Genomic DNA, 22756 nt, shown 5'->3' with positions numbered 1-22756 from the left:
TGGCGCACACCTGTAGTTTCAGCTGCTCAGGAGGATCACCTGAGCCTGGAAGGTTGAGGCTACAGTGAGTTGTGATGGGGCCACGGTACTCCAGCCTGGGGACAGAGCGAGAACCTGTCCCAAAAAATAAACAAAAAAAGTTGATCTGAATGTGGTGACATGCCTATAGTCCTAGCTACTCAGGAGGATTACCTTAGCCTGGGAGGTTGAGGCTACAGTGAGCTGTGATGGCACCACTGTACTTCAGCTTGGGCAACAGAGCAAGACTCTGTCTCAAAAACAACAACAACAAAAACCAATCTGGATGTGGTGGCATGCCTACAGTCCTAGATACTAAGGAGACTGAGGTGGCAGAATCGCTTGAGCCCAGGATTTGGAGGCTGCAGTGAGCTATGATCGTGACACTGCACTTCAGCTTGGTGATAGAGACTCTGACTCAAAAACAAAACAAAACAAAACAAAAACAAAAACCCAAAACCAAAACACAAGAGAGATCACGTCCCTCCTCTGCACAAAATCCTGCAGTGGTTCCTATTACAGTCAGAGTAAAAGCCGAAACCCTATCCACAGCCCTTAGGGTCTGACATGATCTGCTTCTGTTTACCCCTCTGGATATACCTCCTGCTACTCTTCCCTGGCTGCACCTGCCTCCTTGCCCTCCCAGAAGCATAGCAGCCAAATTTCTACCTCAGGACCTTTGCACATGCCTGGAATGCTCTTTCCTCCACATTCCCTCACCTTCTTCGGGTTTCTGCTCAACCAATGGCTTGGCGGATAGCCTTCCCTGACCACTCTTGAGAATGACAAATCCCTCTGATGACAATACTCCCTCTGATGCGTTCCATGCACTCTGCCTATTTTCACCATTATCCTTATTGCCGGCTGACAGATCATATATTTAGTTGCTTGGTTGTGTGTCCCCCTCCACCCCCTTCCCCCGAGAATGCCAGTTTCATAAGGCAGGGATTTTGCCAGTCCTAGAAATGGCTGTGTCTTCAGTGCTGGGCATATGGCAGGCGCTTGGGAAACACTGACTGAAGGAACAAATGAATGAGTTCGGCACACCAGGCATGTCACAGCTGTCACCGCCTAAGCCCTCACATGGGGCCTGAGGACAAACAGCTTGTTAGTGACCAGACAGGTCCAGGGTTCTCACCCAGGTCTGCAGTGACTCCAGGACTTGAGGGGTCTCCTCCTAGTGTGGATCAAATATAGTAGTTCCCTCTTGTTCAAGGGGTATATGTCCCAAGAACCCTAGCAGATGCTTGAGACTGGCTAATACTGAACCTCTGTACACTGTATTTGTGTGTGTGTGTGTGTGTGTGTGAGACGGGATCTCACTCTATTGATGAGGCTGGTCTTGAACTCCTGGGTTCAAGCAATCCTCTGGCCTTGGCCTCCCAAAGTGCTGAAATTACAGGCATGAGCCACTTGCACCTGGTCCACTATGTTTTTTTGGATCTAATAACCCAGACAGCTCCTAAGTGGCGAGCGGGTCATATCTAGAGTGCGTATATGCCGGACAAAGGGATAATTCACATCCCAGGCAGAACAGCGGGACGGTTTGGGACTTCATCCTGCTACTCAGAATGGCCTGCAATTTACATTTTTATTTGTATGTTTACTTCTGGGATTTTCTATTTAATATTTTCAGACCTCTGTTGACCACGGGTATCTGAAGCCTTGGAAAGCAAAGCTGTGGATAAGAACCAAGGTTTTGTTTTTTTTTTTTTTTTGAGACAGAGTCTTGCAGTGTCTCCCAGGCTGGAGTGCAGTGGCGAGGTCATAGTTCACTGCAGCCTCCAACTCCTGGGCTCAAGCGATCCTCCCGCCTCAGCCTTCCGAGTAGCTCAGACTACGGGCAAGAGCTACCATGCCTGGCTAAAGGGACCAAGTTTTTGTACTGACATTGAAGACCTTGCTTCTTTCCATCACAATGGCCTGCACGCTTCTACTTTTACATTCCCACGTTCTGGAATCTGGCTTCCCCCAGAATTCCCATTCAAATCCGATTTTGAATCCCCAATCCAGGAATCCCAGCTGTCTCCTCACCCCAGCTTCATCCTCTTATTCCCAGGCCCCTCTGTCCTTCACAGCTCTGGATGGCTAAACTGTGTGGCTTGGGCCCAGCCCATCAGACCTGGGGGCCTTGTCATTGCCCCTGGGGACACAGGTCCAACCTGCTGTGTGCTTACAGCCCCCATCCAAGCCAGGGGGAAAATTACCAATAGTGATAAAGTGCAGTGATGTAGTGCCTGGGGAGTCCCTGTCTAAGGAGCCAGCCTAGTGTTGGGGGAAAAGCGACCATCCTTCCAAGGAACTGAGTTAGAGGATCATGCCCTCGCCTGTCCTCCCAGGATCCCCACAGTTTCCGGAATGCCCCTCCCTCGCAGCTCCTGGGATCACCATCTCATCTCTCCTCTGGGATCCAAACCATGTAATTAAATGCCAGGTAAAAATAGCTGCCCCATTTCTGTGAGATCATCTGCGAGGCCTCTGGGCCATAGGGCACCGTGGGAATTCCCTCTCTCCTTGGGGCAACCTCGCGATCAATCTGCAGTCAATAACCAAGGGACAGCCCCAGGGACAGAACAGGGCTCCCGGTTGAGCCTGCTTAGCTTCAAGGACAGGTTTCCAAACCAGCGGTCTCCTAGGAGACTCCTGCCTTGGTACTGGGGGAGGGGAGCAGGGAGTTTGGAAGGTTTCTTTCAAGAGGTGGTTATTGCGTTGGGCTTCCTGAGTGCAAAGAACATAAAGAGGGTGCTGGGGGCCTGAACAATGAGTTGGGGGCAGGACTTATCAGGACATTGGCGGTTGGGTAGTGGTGGTGGTGGTTAGAGTTCAGGAAGGTGGGGGGAGGATGGGGATTGAGGAACCCACGAGTTTTGCTCATGCCTGACCTTTTCCCTGCCCCGTGCTTCCTCCTTTCTTCCCCTAACTCCTACTCACCCTTCAATAATTAATCCAGAAGCCACTTCTTCCAGGAAGCCTTCCCTGACACCCCTCCTTTCTCCCTGATCCAGGCCAGTACAAGTGTCTCCTCTGAGCTCCCACAGTCTCCTCCTGCCTGTCTCTCTTGCATGGTGCCAGTTATAGGGTACTTCAAGTGTCTGTCCTCATGGCTGTCTCCCCATCTGACACAGAGAGTGCACAGGGCAAAAGTCCAGGCTCCTGGAACTTGCTTCTTCCCTGAGGGGTGGAGACGGGAACACACCTGTCACCACCACCACCACGGCCTCCAGGGAAGGTCACGAGCCCAGGCCCAGGCCATGACCTGCAGGGGTGGCATTTCCTGGGGTGGGGGTGGGGCCGCAGCTGAACCCATGAAACCCTGTCCCTGAGCTCCAAGCCCATCCATTTATCTGGTAGCCTAGTGCTCCTGACGGTGGCCACCTCTCTCCCTATACCATTACGACCCCCACGGGGCTCAGAGCCAGTGACTTGGCAGCCTGGGAAGGGTAGATGTGGGGTCCCTGAGTGAGATGATTATGCCCCCACATGGGGCAGGCAGCGGCAGGCAGGAAGTCAGCCCCAGTGCCGAGTCCTCAGACATCAATCCCTGTCGCCTCCAGCTCTTCCTCCTGGCTGGAGGAACCCTTGGTAGGGAGAAGGCACAGAGATGGGGGACAGGGCCCTGGGGGAGGCTGTCGCAGGTGGGTCTCAGGTAACCCTCACTGGAGTAGGAGTGGAACTTAGAGAGGAATCTTCCAAGGACATGGCAGGTGTGGCCAGGTCCTAGGCAGGGACTGGCCTGGGAGGCACTGGGAGGTTGGGACTGCCCTGACCTCCCCTACCTAACCCTGCAGGCCACCCAGGAGCCTGTGGGCCTGATGCCAGGCTCAGAAGCCCTCAGTAGGTCCAGCCCCGGGTGCACAGAGGAAGCAGGTTGAGCAGCTAGAGGTATAAGTCTCCAAACAGCAGTGCCAGCAGGGAGGCCTCCACCTGGCTACAGATGGAGAGAGGGAGGCCCGGACATGGTTCTCTGTAGAGGGGAGGCTGCAAGACACAGAGAAGGGGGCCTGGCTGTGGCAGAGGCAGGAGTGCACTGTCCCCACTCACCTTTGGGACCAGAACTGGGGAGGAGACCCCATGTAGGGAGCTTGGCTGACCTGGGCTCAAGATGTGACCCCGCGGGTGCTCCCTGAGTGAGTGACACTGACCACACTCTCAACCTCTGAGCCCGTTCTTCTCAGTTTCTGACCACTCAGTGGCAAGATGGCACAGGAGGTGGTGTCTGAAATGTTATAACCCATGTGCAGGCATGGACAGGGCGGGAGCTCCTCCAACCTCGGTGCTGCCAAGGTTGGTGTTTCAAGCCCTCTCTAGGGACTTTACTCTTCCGACTAGTCAACATCTTCCCTCCCTTTAGACCGTGCAAAACCCTCTCTTCTGGCTGGATGTGGTGGCTCACGCCTGTAATCCCAGCACTTTGGGAGGCGGAGGCAGGTAGATCACTTGAGCTCAGGAGTTCGAGAGCAGCCTGGGCAACATGGTGAAACCCCGTCTCTACTAAAAATACAAAAATTAGGCAGGTGTGGTGGCACACACCTGTAGTCCCAGATACTTGGGGGACTGAGGCAGGAGGACTTTCACCCAGAAAGTTGAGGCTGCAGTGAGCTGAGATTGCACCACTGCACTCCAGCCTGCGCAACAGAGCGAGACTCTGTCTCAAAAAACCAAACCAAAACAAAACCTTCTCCTCTCCCAGGAAAACTTCCCTATACTGCTCTCCCCCTCTGATCTCCAAGACCCCTATGGTCTTTAACTCTCTTGGTGGTCAGCTCTCCTCCTATGGTCCCAAGGTGTCCGAACAGACCAGCTGAGTTGGTGCCAGGCAGTGCTGGACTGGGCTCTGAGAGATCTGGACTCTGTCCTGGGCCGGGCCCTGTGTCTCTTGGTGCCTCCACTTCCCTATCAGTAAAATGGGGCTGCTGGAGCTGTGTGTGGCTTCTAGGGGCTCCTGATTTTGATGCAGAAGTGATGGCCTTGGACATTGAAGACTGGGCTGTCATTCCATTGGGACTAGGGACAGGTAGGGGGTTGCCTCTCCCCCTCACAGGCTGCTTCTCTGAGGACTGGCGTTGGAGACAAAGGAAGCCCACCCAGGGCCCCTTATGGTGCTGGCCCTCCTCAGAGCACTGGGCGGGTAGACCACCCTCCCCCCATCCATTACACCCCTCCACCTCCGGTTTTTCTAGGCTCAGCTGGGCTGTCTGGCTTCTCCTCCTGAAAAAAATGTTTTGTTTTGTTTTGTTTTTTTTCCCATCTCTGATGGGATGGGGGCTTCAGAGGGGTTTTTGGTGGTGGGGGATGGAGCGAGGACGGCAGGGGAAGTCTAATGGAGTCCCTGCTCATCGCCTTTCCAAGCCACGGCCTCTCCTAACCCCACGACCAGCAACTCAGACAAGAGACCCCAGCCCCCAGCCCGGCTAGACAGTAGGTCCAGCCGGCATGGGGGAGGGGGCGGCGGCTTTCCGGCGGTAAAAATAGCGCTGACAATTGGAGGACAAAAAAAAAAAAAAAAAAAAAAAAGCCGGTCTTCAGCCCCCGCCCGCGCAGCAATTCCGGACCCCAAGGCCGGGTCATTCCTTAAAATATTGATGAGTCGGACTCGCCGCCCCAGCTAATGGGCCTGCGACCAATCGATGCGCGGCACAGTGGGCGGTGGCCCTGGGGGCGGGGAGAGGCAGGAGCCCCGCCCACGTCCAGCGGGCGCCCCCCCACCTCCTCCCCAGCACCATCCCAGCCACAGGAGACCAGGATCACCGGGAAGAGGAGGGATGGTCAGTGGTCCCACAGGTCAAACTAGCTATGCAGCACCTCAAAAGGCTGCGCCCCACTGCCAAGAGACCCCCCTTCCTCCTGCACCCTCACTTAGCTTCGTCCTCAGAGCAGCAGAGAACCAAGTGCATGAAGGAGACGGTCAGAACTAAGGGTCCTCTCCTACGTCCTGGGGTGGGCAGTGCCACCTACCCCCCAATGAACCATTCACTATGGGGAAACTGAGGCCCTTTTTTTTTGAGACAAAGTCTCACTCTGTGGCCCAGGCTGGGGTGCAGTGGTGCAATCATAGCTCACTGCAGCCTCGAACTCCTGGGCCCAAGCAATTGTCCTGCCTCAGCCTCCCAAGTAGCTGGGACTACAGGCCCATGATGCCATGGCCAGGTAATTTTTTTTTTTTTTTTGAGACGGAGTCTTGCTCTGTTGCCGAGGCTGGAGTGCAATGGCATGATCTTGGCTCACTGCAACTTCCGCCTCCTGCGTTCAAGCGATTCTCCTGCCTCAGCCTTCTGAGTAGCTGGGACTACTGGTGCGTCCTACCAAACCCGGCTAATTTTTGTATTTTTAGGAGAGGCAGGGTTTCACCATCTTGGCCAGGCTGGTCTCGAACTTCCGACCTCAGGTGATCCGCCCGCCTCAGCTTCCCAAAGTGCTGGGATTATAGATGTGAGCCAGCGCACCTGGTCCCGGGTAATTTTTTGATATTTTGGTAGAGATGGGGGTCTCACTATGTTGCCCAGGCTGGTCTCGTGCAGCCTCTTCTTGGGGTACCTCCTTGCCTGACACAAGAGACAAGGCCTCACTCTGCTCACCTCCACCATCCTCAGAAAAGCTGCCCAGCCATGCCTTCTCATGTCCACTGCCCTTAGGGGTCCTCAGGACCTTAGCAGCACTGGCCTGGCCCGCTCAGCCTTGCTCTGGACAACAGAGGCTCCTTCAATCCTGCTGTTCCTCAAGCACCCTCCTGGCCTTGGTGGGGCAGTCCCTTCCACCCCTCCAGCCTCCTCTCTGCACCCCTCCCTGGGCAGGACACAGATGCTCTTTGGGCAGGCCATCCCTCTGTCCTGGAGTGACTCCCACCCGCTGACTAGGTATGAGTCTCTCTCTCCCCTGTGGATTCAGGAACACAGCACACAGCACAGTCTCTGCTTCACTGCTGAATACGTGGGTGTTGGTTTTCAAGCCCATCTTACTTCTCACCTCCCCAGAGACCACATCCCCACAAGGTAGGCTCTGAACCAGGGCCTCCTGCCAGATGTGGCTGGAATTCCCCAACTCTCCCCTCCCAGAATACCTGCGCTCACTCCACCACCCTGGCAGAAGGCAAAGTAGGCATGGTTTCTGGTCTTAACTTAACCCTTGAACTTGCTGTGACTTTGCTGCAGAGTGGGTGGGGGGGGGCCTTCTGGCAGGCGATGGGGACAGGTGTGGATTCAGAGCCCTTGGGACTTGTATGCCTCTGTACGGGTGAGTAGGTACTAAGTGGTCTTGGCTGTTCTGAGCATTAGTTTCTCTAGCTGCTCTTCCGTGCAGATAACTTTCTAGTCCAAGGCCCGCCCTGAGCAGCATCGCTTGGAGGCAGCTATTACAACAGCCCTGCACCCAGGACAACCCCAGGCCTCTCATGCCACGCTCAGCCTTTACCTCCGCCATGGGAGGGTGGGAGCCCTTCTGCTGAGCCCCCCGGCTTTTGCAGACATCCCAAGCTTGACAAGCCCTGCTCGCACTGGGGCCTGCAGACCCTCAGTCCCAGGGGTTCCCACAGTTGCATTTGACAGCTGTTCCCCAGCAAAGGGAGCCCCACTGCCTGGGCGTCTCCCTATGGTCACCTCTGGTCATTTGACACACTGGGACAGTGTTAAAAGTCTGAGATCTGGAGTCAGACTGTCTGGGTTTGGATCCCAGCTGCCCTGCTACCCCGTGAAATGACCCCTCGGACTCTGCAGCCTCAGTTTCCCCATCTGTTAAGATGGAGGTGACGGCAGTACCAACCTCAAGGGGCTGTCATGAAGATTAAATAAGCAATTTGTTTAAAAATCACAGCTCTATTCATTCCCTTTTCCTCCAACTGCTCGTGCAGGCGGCTGCAGAGGTACCCACTGCCCCAACACATAAACCCAGGCTCCAGTGTGGCCAAGGTCAGCGTTCTAGAAACCACATTTCAGTGGGCCATGGCCCTGTTAAAACCCTTCTCCCCACATCTTCCCTGTAAGAAAGAGTTGTTTCTCCAATGTAGAGATGAAGAAATGGGGTTCTGGGGAGGGAGGTGACTGTCACCCACCATGCTCTGGCCACCACGAAGTGGTGAGCTCCCACTGTGTGTCAGGCGCCAGGTGGGAGGGGTCTGGCGTGGAATGGACAAAAGGGGAGGCCAGGTGCAGTGGCTCACACCTGTAATCCCAGCACTTTGGGGGGCCAAGGTGGGTGGATCACTTGAGGTCAGGAGTTTGAGACCAGCCTGGCCAACACGTTGAAACCCCATCTCTACTAAAAATACAAAAATTAGCCAGGCATGGTGGTGCACACCTGTAACCCCAGCTACTTAGAAGGCTGAGGCATGAGAATTGCTTGAACCCCAGAGGTGGAGGTTGCAGGGAGCTGAGATTGCACGCCACTGCACTCCAGCCTGGTCGACAGAGTAAGACTCTGTCTCAAAAAAATTAAAAAAAAAGAAAAGGGGTATGGAGCCAAGTTCCAGGCTGGTCCCTTTCTGAGACCTGTTTCTGGGGAACTCCGCTTCCAAGGGCAGAGTGGGAAGACTGAATCCCTGTTTCAGGAAAGGAAATGATTACCTTTAGAGGATGGGGCACTATGAGTGGCTGGGTGGGGGTAGGGGAATCCACAGCTGGGCTCTGCAGGAAGTGGGGGTCAGATGAGCAGGGAGTGGGGGCCAGGACAACAAGCTAAGCCAGGGCCTGTGGGCTCAAGAGGCAGACTCAGCCTCCTTCAGGAGCGCCCAGTGCTGGACAGTTCCTGGATGGGCTCTGCAGGTGGAGGGCAGGCTGGGCTGGTTCCAGCTGCACCGGCCCTGGTTACTCCCACCCCACCCTGCCTTTCTGGGGTTGCACAGCAGAGGTTCCCCCCCATCTCCAGCTCTGGCCTGAGACACTCAGCCCCTTCCACTCCCCCAGTGTCATAAGTCTCACATGGGCCCTGGCCCAGCCCCCTAAACCTGCAGGATACCCCCTTAGTGCCCCTCACCAACTCATCCCACCCAGCTGCCTTCTGGCTTTTCCAGGACACTCATACCAGTGCCTCCTGAGACCTCTGGTGGCACCCCTAAGATCTGAGCATCCCCGAACTCTGGGGACTACAGGTGCTAATAAAGCTTCCATGGGCTTTTCTCTGAGCTCAACTCCCAGCCTGGCTGATCTCCAGGTACCTCAAACTCACCACATCCAAGTTCGAATACATCCTCTTCCTCCAATTCCTGCCTGTCCTCTGCACAGAGCCTCAGCACCCAGCCAGGCACTGCCTACTTCCCCTGTTCTGCCCCAATAGCAGGCAGGCCCCCAAGCCCACAGAGGCCTCGGGAACGCCCCTTGATCCTGTCCCCACCTCCACCCTTGCCCCCTGCCCCTCCACCACACCGCATGGCTGTGGCCTGTCTCTTCCACCAGACCGTGAGCTCCTGGCTGGCTGTCCTCCCCACCCCGCAGGTGGGCGCTACCCTCAGATGGCCCGGAAGTATGTGGAGAATGGGGCCCAAACCCTGCTTCACCCAGAGGAACCAAAAGATGCTGCACGCCCACACAGCGATGCCCTGCTTTGCTCTGCCCAAACAGGTGTGGGCTGTGACCTCGTGTTGAGGGGTCACACCTGCTATCCCCCTAGACACAGCATAGCCATAAAACAGCACCCAGCCAGGTGAGCGGGGAAGAGAAACCTCCCCAGGACCCAGGGCTCTGACCAGTCCCCTGGCCTCACTTGGACAGTAAGAATGAGCGTAGCCCCAGGAAGACAGCAGCCAGGAGGTCTGAAGCCCCTAAACCCCCAATTCCTTGCAACCCAGGCTGGGTAGGCAGGGCAAGAAGTGCCAGCCTCTTGTCAGAGAGCAGTGGTTGGGAGGCCTGGCTTGTTGACTGCGGGACTTTGGGCCAGTCACCTCCCTTCCCTAAGTGTGTGGGGATAATAATAGCACTAAACCCACAGGGTTGTTGTAAAGATGACACGAACAGCGACCCTGATGCCCTTAGCTTGGCACAAGTAAGTTTGAAACCAAAAGCTCAGCCCTGGGAGGCCCAGGATCACTTGGGTGGAGATCCCACTTCCAAGACCCCCAAGGGAAGGCCACCCCTGGGTATTTGTACAGAAGTCCTCCCTAGGAGACTCACATTAAGTAGGGAAGAGGGGTTTAGACACTTTAGACAGATTTTTCACAAGGGTAAAAAGAAAAGCGTGCGCATTAACCCTTGATTACCCAGAAGCATTCAACCAAGCAGCATCAGAAGCCGGCCTGCCACGGGGTGGGGCTGTTCTTGTATGTTGTTGGGACAGACCTCTAAGGAAGTAGCTGGCGGGAAACTGTCTCTGAGACCCCCAAAAATGCCCTGATCCACACTAGCCTAAAAGAAGTGCCACCACCGCCACCACCAGACCTCTCCCAAAGTTCCTGGAGCTGAAAAGTTCTAGGTCACTCTCCCAACCTCTTCCTGCGTGGAGCGAGGAGGCCAGGAGGGAAGAGGTTGGAAGAGTTCAAGGTGGGACAGAGTAGGGGGGCTTCAGCTCAAGAGGCAGTCAAAACCTCTTGGGGAAACCACACCCCCTGCCCCCAGTCCTCCCAGAGGAGCTCCAGGGACCTGACTCTGGGACGCAATTCCTGCCGGGAGTTGCCGGTCCCTTAGCCAGGAGGCAGGCAGCACCATCCCATTTTACAGGGTAGGTGATGTTGGCTCGGGGGCATTGGTAGGGCTCCACCCAGGTCTGACAGCCTAGCCTGAGGCTCTCCCTTGCACTAGCTCGAAGTGCACGTAGATCCTGGCTTATTCGTGCTCAGGGTCTCGCCTGGGGCTGCCCGGTCTGCCTTGCGTGGCTCCTGAGAGGCTCCAGTCACTGCAGACTTCCCTCCCTGAAGGCCCCCACTTCGGGGCTGCAGGGGCCCAGGATGCGTCCCTGCCTCTGCCCGGCCTCAGCCCGCTGGGCTGGCGCGGTTCCGGCCCGCGCTGCCCGCAGGTTCATCAATGGCCGAGGCCCAAGGGCCTGAATGGAGGGCACGAACCCGCCCCTTCTTAAAGGCGCCGGCCTCCTGGGCACCCTCCACGATCCTCCCCGCAATCGGGGGTTCCGGGGAGCTCCCCGGCTGGGCGGGTCGAGAAAGGGGGGCCTGGGCCAAAGGGAGGGCGTGCCTGCCCAGAGACTGTGGCCTGGAGGAGGTCCTCCCCGATCCCACCCCGTGGCCCTCACCCTCATTCTAGGTTGACGCACCCTCCCAGCGCTCCCAGCGTAGGGAAGAGACCTGGGCACCCCCTCCCCCAACCAGAGACCCCTCCTCTAAGGGCCCGGCTGCTCTCGCCCCACTACCCGGCCGGGGCCCTAGCAGGGGGCGGGGGCGCAGCTGCTCCAGAGGCGGCTCGGCCCCTCCAGCGGCTCCCCTCCCCGCCCCGCCCGGGATGGGGATCGGGGAGCCGATCCAGCCAGGGGCGCGTCCCCTCCCTCGCGCGCCCTCCTCCCTCCCACCCGCGCACACAAAGACGACACGCGCGGACTGAGGCGCGTGCGGCCGCTCTCCTCCGGGCAGCGGTGCGCACACAGCGCACGTCCCCGGGGACAGACAGGAGTCCCAGGGGAAGGACCAGGGAGCGAGGAACGGGGTATAAGGAGGCCATACCTACAGGCGCGCAGCTGCGGCCGAGCGGGCTGGGGCGCCGGCTGAGCGCTGTCCGGACCGCGGCCGGGCTCCCCGGGCCCGGTGGCTCATGGCCCGCGGCGGACTGGGCTCCCTCCGGGAGCGAGCTGGCGACGGTGGCGGCTGCTCCCTCCCTCGTTCACCGCCTCGAAGGCTCGTGCGCTCCTCGCGGTCCTGGCGCGTCCCCCGCGCGGCTCTCTGGCAGCCGAGCTCCGCGCGCTCCGAGCCCAGCCCCGCGCGGCGCGCCCCCCGCCCGCAAGGCGCGCGCCTCCCGGCCCCGGCCCCGCCCCCGCCCCGCCCCCGCCCCGCCCCCGCCGCGAGCCCCGGCCCCGCCCCCCCTCGCGCGTCCTGGCCCCGCCCCCGTCCCCGCTGTGATCCCCGCCCCGCCCGCCCCCACTTGCGCCGCTCAGGCCCCGCCCCCGCCGCGCCCCCGGCCATCCGCCGAGCCCGAGAGGCGCCGGTGGCCGGTGCTTGCTGGCTCCCCGCAGCTGCGGTGCCGAGACTGCCCGGCCCTGGGGCCCGGAGAGAGGGGTTAGGAGCCGGCTCCGAGTCGCCCCATCTGGGCGGGGGTCCCCATGTCGCCGAGCCGGCCCCAGGCCAGGCGCGGGACTCCCACTCCTCCTCGCGGAGGCCACTCCTCGAGCCCAGGGTGGTGGTGGTGGCCCCGGGAGCGCGGCGCGTGGGGCCGGGGGAATGTCCTGCGTGGCGGGTGTATGGGACGCGGACGCCCTGGAAGCGCCCCTCGCTGACGGGTGCTTCGCGGGAGCCGCCGCTGTGGCCAGACCCTCCGCAGCGGGGACAATGGGAGCCTCGAGGAGGCCTGGATGTCGCAACGGAGGAAGTCGACGCCTGGTTCTCATAAATCCCGAGGGCGCCTCCACGCCCCCTCCCTGCAGCCCTCCGGTGCGGGAAATCGTCCCCGGGCCACAGGGTGGGACGGCCTCCCTGAGCGCAGTGCCCCCACCACGCAGCCTTCGCTGTGATGGGGGCCTGATGCCACTCGGAGAGGTGTCAGAGATCATAGAGGGGCGATGAGGGGCCACAGCCCTGGCACCTCGCTCACCCCTGCCTGGCTCCAGAACTCGCCTGCGTTAGGGCAGAGACCAGTGGGGCTAAGGAAACAGTCCCGCTGGGCTTTGCGGGGCACTTGTAGCCTGACCCCTGGTGCTGAGGGCACGGCGCGGGGGCTCTGGGAGGCTTCCTGAAAGAGGTGCAGGGGGCTCAGCAGGCCTGGAAGGGGTCTGAGAGGGGAGGGAGGGCTTCGGTGGGGGCAGAGGTGTGGAAGGGGCCGCTCAGAGAAGAGAGTAGTCTTGCTCCTAGAGATAGCAGGGGGGATCCCTGGGTGTCTTCTCCTCTCATCTCCCTCCTTGTCCCCTGTCCCCACCTCTGGCAGTTCTGTCCTGGTCTCCTTGCCAGCCGGAGCTGCCTCCATCTGTCGCCCTCCTGGGCCCAAACTGACCTCTGACTTTTCCCAGAGCCATTTCCCATCTCTAATTTCCCAGGAGGCTGGACAGACAAGGGTTTTTATCAAACCCTTCTTAGGGATGGAAAGGTGGGGCTTCCAGAGTTGAAGGTGGAGGGGACAGAGCCCTCACCTGCTGCCCAGAACCCCCGTGCTGCCCTCCACGGGGGCACGGAAGCCAGGCAGGCCCCTTCGCTGCCCCACATCTCCGCTCTGTTCCCTCCGCAGGACCAGGCCAGCAGACACTTTAATGAAAGCTTCGGCAGTGCGCCAGGCCTCGATCGGAGCTGCACACAGGCCTGCACGCCTGGCTGGGAACCAGGACACCTATGAATGCGGCCGGGAAAGGGGAGGAGGGGGTGCCCGAGAGTGGGAGAAAGGGAAGCTCCATAAATGGCCTGGTTGTGGTCTCCACCCTCCCGGGAGAGGGGAGAGCCTGACCCGCGGTGGACTAACCTGGTTCAGAGTAGTGGGCTGAACTCCACTGCTGGGATGATAGTGGCCAGAGAGGGTCCTGAGATGGGAAGCCATGGGCAGGACAATAGCTTGGATCCATCCCCAGGGAGGAGGAAGCGAGGAGGGGCCGGCGGCAGAGCGCCTCGGACCCACAAGGAGGAACTGATGGAGATGTGGAAGTGGCTGTGGGGGTGGAGGGGGCGTGGTTGGCCAAGAGCAGCTGTCACCTCGCTGGGGATAGGAATGAGGGTCGGGGAGGAAAGGTCCATCATGGGTCCCTGAGGGCAGGAGGCTTGAGGGGCTTGGAGGAAGTCCTCATAGGGGAGATGAGGGGTGCTGGGACTGGGACCCCAAAGAAAGGCCCCTGGATACACACGCTTTAGACTGTTCAGAACTAAAATGGAGACAGAGGTAGCACAGGAGACCCTGGCCTGGTGGGCTGCAGTGGGGGACCTGGGTTTGTAGCCAGTCTTGGGATGCCTGGACAATGGGTTAATGCACCCACTCCAGACCCAGAGAATGCGCTCCTCCATCCGAGGCTGGGCTGGAGGTGAGGTGGCCCAGAACCTGTGGCTCAGGGGGGCTCCCATGCGAGGCTGGTGCTCAGGGGGATTGATGGGCATGGGCTCTGCAGCCCCTGGCAGGTGGGGGCCCATGGGAAAGGGGAGCACAGAAAGGGAAGCAGAGATTCCCCAGGAACTGACGTGGACCAAGACACGTCATACACCCAACCACAGCCTGACAGGTGGTTTTTTTTTTTTTTTTGAGATGGAGTCTCACTCTGTTTCCCAGGCTGGAGTGCACTGGCACGATCTTGGCTCACTGCAACCTCCGCCTCCCGGGTTCAAACGATTCTCCTGCCTCACCCTCCTGAGTAGCTGGGATTACAGGCATGCGCCACCATGCCCGCCTAATTTTTGTATTTTTGGTAGAGACAGCGTTTCATCATGTTGGCCAGGCTGGTCACGAACTCCTGACCTCAAGTGATCCACCTGCCTCGGCCTCCCAAAGTGCTGGGATTACGGGTGTGAGCCACCGCGCCTGGCCCCGCGTGGTTTTTGAATAAAGGAATGGGTTTCTCTTTTTGATGGTGCTACTTGTCCTCTCAAAAGCACTCGGACACTGGATCTGGGTTTCAGCAGAGCTCTGAACGTACTCATGGAATTCCTGGAGATGAGAAGAGGGGGAGGAATGTTCTGTGTGCCCAGCTGTGAGGCCAGCCCCAGCTCCAGCTCCCAGGGGTGGCACCGCAGGCGTCCCCACCAGCCTCCAGTCCCTCCAGCGTCCCAGAGCACAGGGCACCAGGGTGGCTGCAACTGTGGTTTATTTCAAATGTGCAAAGCTAAATATGCAACTACAAATCTAACTCAGGAAGGCCTGCCAGTGGCCCTGAGAGGTGGCCGTGCTAGGGTGGTCCACAGCCAGTTCTGATTGGCTAGGAGACGTTCAGACCCCTCAGACCAATCCATGAGTCTGAAGAGACTGGGGCTCCGGGGCTCGTTAGAGACTCTTCCTTATCTAGAAACCAGAATATCTTGCTAAAGAAGACAGCAGAAATCACGTGGGTCTGGGGGCAGGGAGGGGGTAATAGAAACTGTTCTGCTGGCTGGGGCTCTCTCTTTTGGGGTGCAGTGGGGGAGGAGGCAGACTCTGTCAAGCCTCATATACTCTGCAGGGTGGGGCCGGTGGCAAAGGCAGGCTGGGGGTGCTGGACTCAAAGCCTGCTGTCCTGGAAGGAAGCGCCTTCCACCTCTTACGGGGCATGGGGGGATCCTAGGAGAGCCCAAGAGGATCGCAGTGCAGACAGGCCCAAGCTGGATTAACCGCAGCTGGAATGGGTGGTCACCCAATCAGCCTCGCAGCTGAGGGACCTCTGCCACCAGGGCTAGAGGTCAGGCTGCGGGCAGAGCCCTAGCCTGAGGTGGGGGCTGAGAGGGTCTCTGCGGCTTAGCCTGGCCGGGCATTGGGGGCTGGCTCTCTGGTCCTAGCGGGCCTGATGTGACCGAGACATTCTTTCAAGGGGACCCAAGGGGACCTGGGGCCTCTGGCAGCTGCTGGACAGCAGATAAGGGCAGTTTCCATGGGGGATTCTTCAGGGGAGTCTAAGTGATTAGATGCACTGAGCAGTCGGGGTGGAGGTACAGCCAACACTGTCACGGGGGAGGCCCCGGGGTATCACTGCCACAAGTCACCAGCCGCCGCCCCGTTGTCATTCTCGTGGAACTTGTGCAGGTGGTCGGCGAACCTGGGGGACACGGGAAGCTTTGCTGAGGCCAAGTGTGTGTGTTGGGGAAGGGGGGTGTGTACCATGTGATGGGGTGGGGCTGGCGGGTAGTGGACACCAGGAGTAGGGATAGGGGGAGGGCCAGAATGGGGGGCTGTGATGGAGGGCTAAGGAGTGGGGGACATGCGGCAGGAACTCGGGGGTGTTGCGGGGGGTGCTGGGAGCTCGCTGTGGGGCTGAGGGGGGGCCCAAGTGGGGGTCCTCACTTCTTGGCACAGAAGGTGGCACAGTCCCTCTCCATGCTCTCGCTCCATGCCAGCTTGTAGAGCACCTGGCCAGGTGGAGACACGGTGAGCTGCCCATTCGCCTCAAGGCCACCCCTGCAGCCCACCCATGGCCCCTGGGCCTGGCATGGAACATAAAGGTTCTTGAGCCCCAGGCTCCGGGGCGGGTGGCCTTAGACATGCTCCTGCGCCGACTGTTTCTGCAGATGGTCAGATGGGCCCAGACACGGAGGCACCGCCTCTAATACTGTGGGCCAACCCTTGGAAGGGCCAGGACCTCCTGGGCCCTGCGGTCAGAACTTGAGCCCAGGTTAGCCCTGTAGGGGCCATCTTGACTGTGCTGGGGACAGGAGTCCCCAAGGCTGGATCCTTCCAGAGACACAGCCTTCCACCCCTCCTCTCCCCCAACTTGGCAGACATGGAGGCCCTTATCCATTAACTAGAATGCCATCTCCACAGCTGAGGAGGTTAGTTCAAGACGCCCCTTCCCTGTGCAGCCTTCGTGACTATCCCTTGGTGGAGTTCATTAGACCTGCTCCCTTCCCACTCCATCCCTTCTTCCTACGAAGCCCCTCTGGGACCAGTCCCAGAGGCAATCAGCCAGGCCTTTTTCACTGAGCGGCCCGGCTGGTGCCCTGGCCAGAGGTCCCAATGGGGTGGGTCCTTCTTGTCCCTGGGGTGGGCCAAGGCTCTCAAAGGGGAGAGGCACGGCCGCAAGCTTGAGATGCAACTTGGGGTAGGCCCAGGGGCCAGGCCACCGTAACAGGCCCCTGCTGCCCTGGAGGTCAGGGCTGGGGGTGGTGAATGTGTCCCTGGCCCACCCGTGTGCACACTCACCAGGAAGACCAGGCAGTGCAGGAACAGTGTGTAGAAGAAGCCGATGGTGCGCGCCATCTTGTTGGAGAGAACCAGACGCCCCTGGGAGCAAGGAAGGGGTGAGGGGTGAGTGGGGATGGGGCTGGCCTCACCCACCCCTGCAGGGCTGCCTGGGCTTCACAGAAAGGGCCCTAGGGTGGCAAGAGGAGGGAAGGGACAGGAAGCTGGGGCCCCCATTCCACCATTATGGGCCAGGGACATGGGCTGCTGGAATTCTTTTTTCTTTTTGAGACGGAGTCTCCCTCTGTCGCCCAGGCTGGAGTGTAGTGGTACGATCTTGGCTCACTGCAACCTCCGCCTCCTGGGTTCAAGTGATTCTCCTGCCTCAACCTCCTGAGTAGCTGGAATTACAGGCGAGCGCCACCACACCCAGATAATTTTTGTATTTTTAGTAGAGATGGGGTTTCACCATGTTGGCCCGGCTGGTCTCGAACTCCAGACCTCAGGTGATCCGCCCACCTCGACCTCCCAAAGTGCTGAGATTACAGGCGTGAGCCACCATGCCCGGCCACTGGAATTCTTTAAAAACATTTTTTTGAGACAAGGTTGCCCAGGCTGGAATGTAGTGGTTATAGCTCACTGTAGCCTTGACTTCCTAGGCTCAAGTGATCCTCCTCCGTCAGCCTCCTGAGTAGCTGGGACTACAGGTGCACACCACTGCGCCTGGCTAATTTTATTTTTTGTAGAGACAGGGTCTTACTGTGTTGCCCAGGCTGGTCTCGAACTCCTGGGCTCAAGCAATCCTCCCACCTCCCAAAGTGCTGGGATGACAGGTGTGAGCCACCACGCCTGACTCTAGGCTGCAGGAATTCTGAGGAATGGCCCCCGCTACAGCCCAGTTCAGAACCACGCTGTGAACCATGATCTCAGAGGATCTGCCCGGGAAGGGGAGAGACCCTGTCCCAGATCACACAGCCACTCTTGGCAGGGCAGGTGGCTCCTCCAGCCTGGGCTGTAGGGCAGGTGAAGAGGTGCCTGGAGACAGAGGCTCAGGCCTGTCCGGGGAAGGGGTGGGTAGGGGCAGGGACTCACCATGCTGAGGGTGGCCTTGTCCCAGGGACTCAGGCTCAGGTACTTCCTCTGCCGCTCCTGCACAGGGAGGGACAATCAGGAAAGGACCCCAGAGGACCTCACAGGCCCTGGCTTGTGGCAGAGAGCAGGGCCTGGCCAGCCACAGGATACCCTGCCTGCTGTTCTTGCAGACCCCCAGGGGGCTGCCAGGGTGCTGCCAGGGGCTTCCCTGGGTGCACAGTCTACTCAGTGAGACATTCTGGACTCCCCTGACATCTGTGAGAGCCCCTCCCCGCCTCTGCAGCCGCCCATTCTGCCCACGGGAAAGTTCTCCACGGGCAGAGCTTCTGCAGTCTGGGTGGGGGAGGGGAGTTGTAGGGTGGGGTCCCCACCATGGATCGCCTGACTCTGGGAGCTGTAACTGGTTTTTCCTTGTCTGCCTGTCCCCCAAATGCACTCCAGGTTAACCTGGTCACTGCCACACACCCTCAGGTAGCCGTCGGCAGGTGTTCCTGAATGGGCCCTGGGCCTACATTGCACTGAAGCGGTGGGGAGGCTGTCCTGGGGGGGCTCCTGGCCTGAGGGGCCAGAGTGTGCAGGGCTGGCGTGGCAAGGCTGGCCGAGAGCACCCAGACGAGGGGAGCCACGGAAGGCCGAGTGCTCAGGGATGGGGGCCAGGTGATGGGGGCTTCCCTGGGCTGAGGCCCCTCCCCTCCCCTCCCCTGCCCAGGCTGGGCTCACGAACCCGCTTGCTGAAGGAGGAGAAGGGGTCCAGGCGCTCCTCGTACTGGGACGAGTACCGCAGCTCCGTGTCATCACTGCCGCTGCCCTGCACAGACAGGGAGGGGAAGAGACCCAGTCAGTGCCTTGGGGCCCAGCGGGAAGGGCAGGAGCCCAGGGGAGCCTCAGTTTCCTCATCTGCAAAAAAGGGAAGTGGGGGAGGGAGCCCTAGATCCCAGAGGTGGGAGGAGAGGGTGCTGGGGTGACAACGTGAATGTGGCTGGTGCCTCCTGCCACAGGGGCATGGAGTTACCCATGGGGTCAGGGCCACAGTGCCTCTGGGCACAGATGGGGAACTGATGCCCAGGTAGGGCCGGGCGCAGGTGCAGGAAGGTGGGTTTGCTGGGAGTGTGGGGTGGTCATGCGGGCCGGCAGGCAGCTGGGAGAGGAGACGCCCCCCAGCTGGCCACCCAGAGCCAGGCTGGTTTGCAGAGTCTGAGTGCCCTCTGGTGGCCAAGGAGCGGCTCTGATGGGTGGGGACGGGGCTGGTGGCTGCTGGGCCCCAAAGGGAGGGGGAGAGATGAATCCCTGCCCCACTGTGCCCCACGCTCTTCTCTCACTCATAGAAAGGGTTTCCTGGCACGGGGTGGTCCCTGGGAGGCCTGGGGTCTGAGAGAAGCTACGCACAGGCCTCCCTAGCCCAGAAAAACTCGGCAAGTGAGTTTCTGATCCACTCTCTTGGTTGCTTTTTGGAGTGTGGACCAAATCCTGTTTACATTTTTTATTATTGCTTATTTATTTATTTGAGACAGAGTTTCACTCTGTCACCCAGGCTGGAGTGCAATGGTGTGACCTCAGCTCACTGCAACCTCCACCTCTCAGGTTCAAGCGATTCTCCTGCCTTAGCTGCCTGAGTAGCTGAGATTACAGGTGCATGACATCACGCCCAGCTAATTTTTATATTTTTAGTAGAGACGGGGTTTCACTATGTTGGCCAGGCTGGTCTGGAACTCCTGACCTCAAGTGATCCGCCCGCCTCAGCCTCCCAAACCGCTGGGATTACAGGCCTGAGCCACCATGCCCAGCCTATTTATTTTTATTTTTTGGAGGCAGGGTCTTGCTCTGTCATCTGGACTGGAGTGTAGTGGCTGGATCTCAGCTCACTGCAGCCTCTACCTCCTGGGCTCAAGTGATCCTCCCACCTCAGCCTCCTGAGTAGCTGGGACTACAGGCACGTGCCACGATGCCTGGCAAATTTTTGTATTTTCAGTAGAGACGGGGTTTCGCTATGTCGGCCAGGCTGGTCTCAAACTCCACCCGCCTCGGCCTCTCACAGTGCTGGGATTACAGGCATGAGCCACCGTGCCCGGCCCTTCTGGCTAGTATTTTATTTTATTTTATTTATTTTATTTTATTATTTATTTTATTTTAATTTAATTTAATTTAATTTTATTTTATTTTATTTTATTTTTGAGACGGAGTTTCGCTCTTGTTGCCCAGGCTGGAGTGCAGTGGTGTGATCTTGGCTCACTGCAACTTCTGCCTCCTGGGTTCCAGCGATTCTCCTGCCTCAGCCTCCTGAGTAGCTGGGACTACAGGTGTGCGCCACCATGCCTGGCTACTTTTTTTGTATTTTTAGTAGAGATGGGGTTTCACCATGTTGGCCAGGCTGGTCTCAAACTTCTGAGCTCAGGCAATCCTCCGGCCTTGGCCTCCCACAGTGGTGGGATGACAGGCATGAGCCACCATGCCTGGCCCCTCTGGCCAGTTTTTATGAATGAATCTGGACAGGAGCTCCACTCTGTGAGTTTCTCCCGGCTTAGGGAGGGCAGCTAGCAGGCAGGTGGGTGGGGAGATGTCGGAAGGCCTCAGGGGACCTCTGGGGCCCAGTGCTGCCCAGCAGGTCTTGGTCCCCGACCCTCCCACCTCCAGAGCCCTGATCGGCCTCTCTCTCCCTGCCTGGTCCACCTGCAGCTGAGGCCAGGGGAGGGCCCTCACCCGGCCAGGGTAGCTCTGCAGGAACTTGATCTTCTCAAATAGCTTGATGTTGTCGGCGCGCAGGCTGTCCAGCTCACTCTGCAGGGCCTGGAGGGTGTGCTGGGCCAGGCGGTTCTCCTATGGGGAGAGGGGCAAGGAAAGGGGTGGGGGAGAGGCCTCGGTGCAGGCACAGGTGTTGCTCCGTCTACCTGGAGCGCCTTCTGTGCCCACAACCTTCTCCTTGACCTGCCTGACTCTGTAAAGCTGCCCCCTCCCCCACTACGGCCCCACCCCAGGCAGAAGTCAGGGATCTTGGGTCAGGTTTCTTCATATGTATTACGTCGGTGCAAATGTAATCGTGGTTTTTGCCCTTAAAAGTAATGGCAAACACCATGATTACATTTGCATCAACCTTAATATATGACAGAGCAAGACCCTGTCTATATATTTTATTTTATTTTTTATTTTTATTTTTATTATTTTTTTGATACGGAGTTTCGCTCTTGTTGCCCAGGCTGGAGTGCAATGACGCAGTCAATCTCGGCTCACTGCAACCTCTGCCTCCCGGGTTCAAGCGATTCTTCTGCCTCAGCCTCCGAAGTAGCTGGGATTACAGGCATGTGCCACCATGCCTGGCTAGTTTTTTTTGTATTTAGTAAAGACAGGGTTTTACCATTTTGTTCAGGCTGGTCTCGAACTCCTGATCTCAGGTGATCCACCCACCTCTGCCTCCCAAAGTGTTGGGATTATAGGTGTGAGCTGCTGCGCCTGGCCGCTGTCTATATATTTTAGAGACAAGGTCTTGCTCTATCACCCAGGCTAGAATAAAGTGGCATGACCAGAGCTCACTGCAGCCTCAGCCTCCCAACTCAAGCGATCCTCCCATCTCAGCCTCCCAGGTAGCTGGGACTATAGGCTCGCACCACCATGCCCAGCTACTTTTTTATTTTTGCAGAGTCGGGGTCTCACTGCGTTGCCCAGGCTGGTCTCAAACTCCTGGGTTCAAGCAATCCTCCCACTTCAGCCTCCCAAAGTGCTCGGATTACAGGCATGAGCCACAATGCCTGGTCAGATTTCTTCATACTTTTTTTTGTCATTGGTATTAGCCTTTTAAAAACTATTATTGAGATATAATACCTATAACATAAACATCAGCATTTCAAAATGTACAGTTCGGTCATTTGTATTCAGAATGTTATGCAACCATCCCCACTACCTAATTCCAGAACATTTAAAATCACCTCAATAAGAAACCCCAAACCTGCCAGCAGTCACTCCCCATTCCCTCCTCCCCTACTGCCTGGTAACCGGCAGTCTCCTTTTTGTCTCTATGGATTTGCCTATACCGGATGTTTCGTATTCATGGAATCACACACTGTGTGGTTTTCATATTTGCCAATCTAAGGGCAAGGTGAAATGGAATCTCAGTTTTCAATTTATTCAAATGCTTGAATAAGTGTTTCTTTCACACTATTCAAAATTCAAGCAGTGGCCAGCGCGGTAATCCCAGCACTTTAGGAGGCTGAGGTGGGCAGATCACCTGAGGTCAGGAGTTCGAGACCAGCCTGGCCAACATGGAGAAACGCTGTCTCTACTAAAAATACAAAAATTAGCTGGGTGTGATGGCAGATGCCTGTAATCCCAGCTACCCGGGAGGCTGAGGCAGAAGAATCGCTTGAACCCGGGAGGTAGAGGTTGCAGTGAGCCGGGATTGTGCCACCGCACTCCAGCCTGGGCAACAGAGCGAGACTCCGTCTCAAGAAACAAACACAACCAAAACTTGAGCAGTACAAAAAAAGTATATGGCAGTATGACGCGTCCTCTAAAAACGTTAAACATAGAATTACCATAGGATCCAGTAATATCACTCCTGGGTAGATACCCAAAAGAATTGAAGGCAGAGACTTGGAGAGATATTTATACACCCATGTTCACAGCAGGATTATTTCCCACAGCCAAAAGGTGGAAGCAACGGAAATGAATAGCTGAATGGATAAACAAAATGTGCTCTTATGCACAATAAAATATTATTCAGCCTTAAAAAGGAAGGATTTTTTTTTTTTTTTTTTTTTTTGAGATGGAGTCTTGCTCTGTCACACAGGCTGGAGTGCAGTGGTACG

The 22756-nt window shown here is 57.8% G+C and overlaps 2 protein-coding genes across 10 annotated transcripts in view; both read right to left on the bottom strand.

Annotated features, from left to right (window-relative positions):
* SH2B2 (SH2B adaptor protein 2) overlaps positions 1-13725 on the bottom strand; it is a 35357-nt gene extending 21632 nt beyond the window's left edge. Inside the window, exons 1-2 of one of the 7 annotated variants that reach the window (XM_054496510.2) lie at positions 11609-11890; positions 2950-3189 (exon numbers count right to left, since the gene is read on the bottom strand). Coding sequence is in view for 3 of the 7 variants with exons in the window: in XM_054496508.2 (XP_054352483.1) it covers positions 13545-13644 (100 nt within the window). In the remaining 4 variants the exon portion in view is untranslated. The other 6 variants (XM_054496508.2, XM_054496507.2, XM_054496513.1 and 3 more) reach the window with 6 other exon arrangements.
* Positions 13726-14851: 1126 nt separating this feature from the next.
* The window catches only part of CUX1 (cut like homeobox 1), a 464969-nt gene continuing 457064 nt past the window's right edge, over positions 14852-22756 (bottom strand). For all 3 annotated transcript variants that reach the window (XM_054496503.2, XM_054496504.2, XM_054496502.2), the window contains exons 18-23: positions 20658-20774; positions 18685-18768; positions 17961-18017; positions 16890-16970; positions 16035-16099; positions 14852-15789 (exon numbers count right to left, since the gene is read on the bottom strand). In XM_054496503.2, the coding sequence (XP_054352478.1) occupies positions 15720-15789; positions 16035-16099; positions 16890-16970; positions 17961-18017; positions 18685-18768; positions 20658-20774 (474 nt within the window). In that variant the 3' untranslated portion in view covers positions 14852-15719. The remainder of the gene's footprint in view (positions 15790-16034; positions 16100-16889; positions 16971-17960; positions 18018-18684; positions 18769-20657; positions 20775-22756) is intronic.

Source organism: Pongo pygmaeus, chromosome 6, assembly GCF_028885625.2.
Source record: "Pongo pygmaeus isolate AG05252 chromosome 6, NHGRI_mPonPyg2-v2.0_pri, whole genome shotgun sequence".
Lineage (NCBI taxonomy): Eukaryota > Metazoa > Chordata > Mammalia > Primates > Hominidae > Pongo > Pongo pygmaeus.
This window is presented reverse-complemented; position numbering and strand designations above follow the sequence as displayed.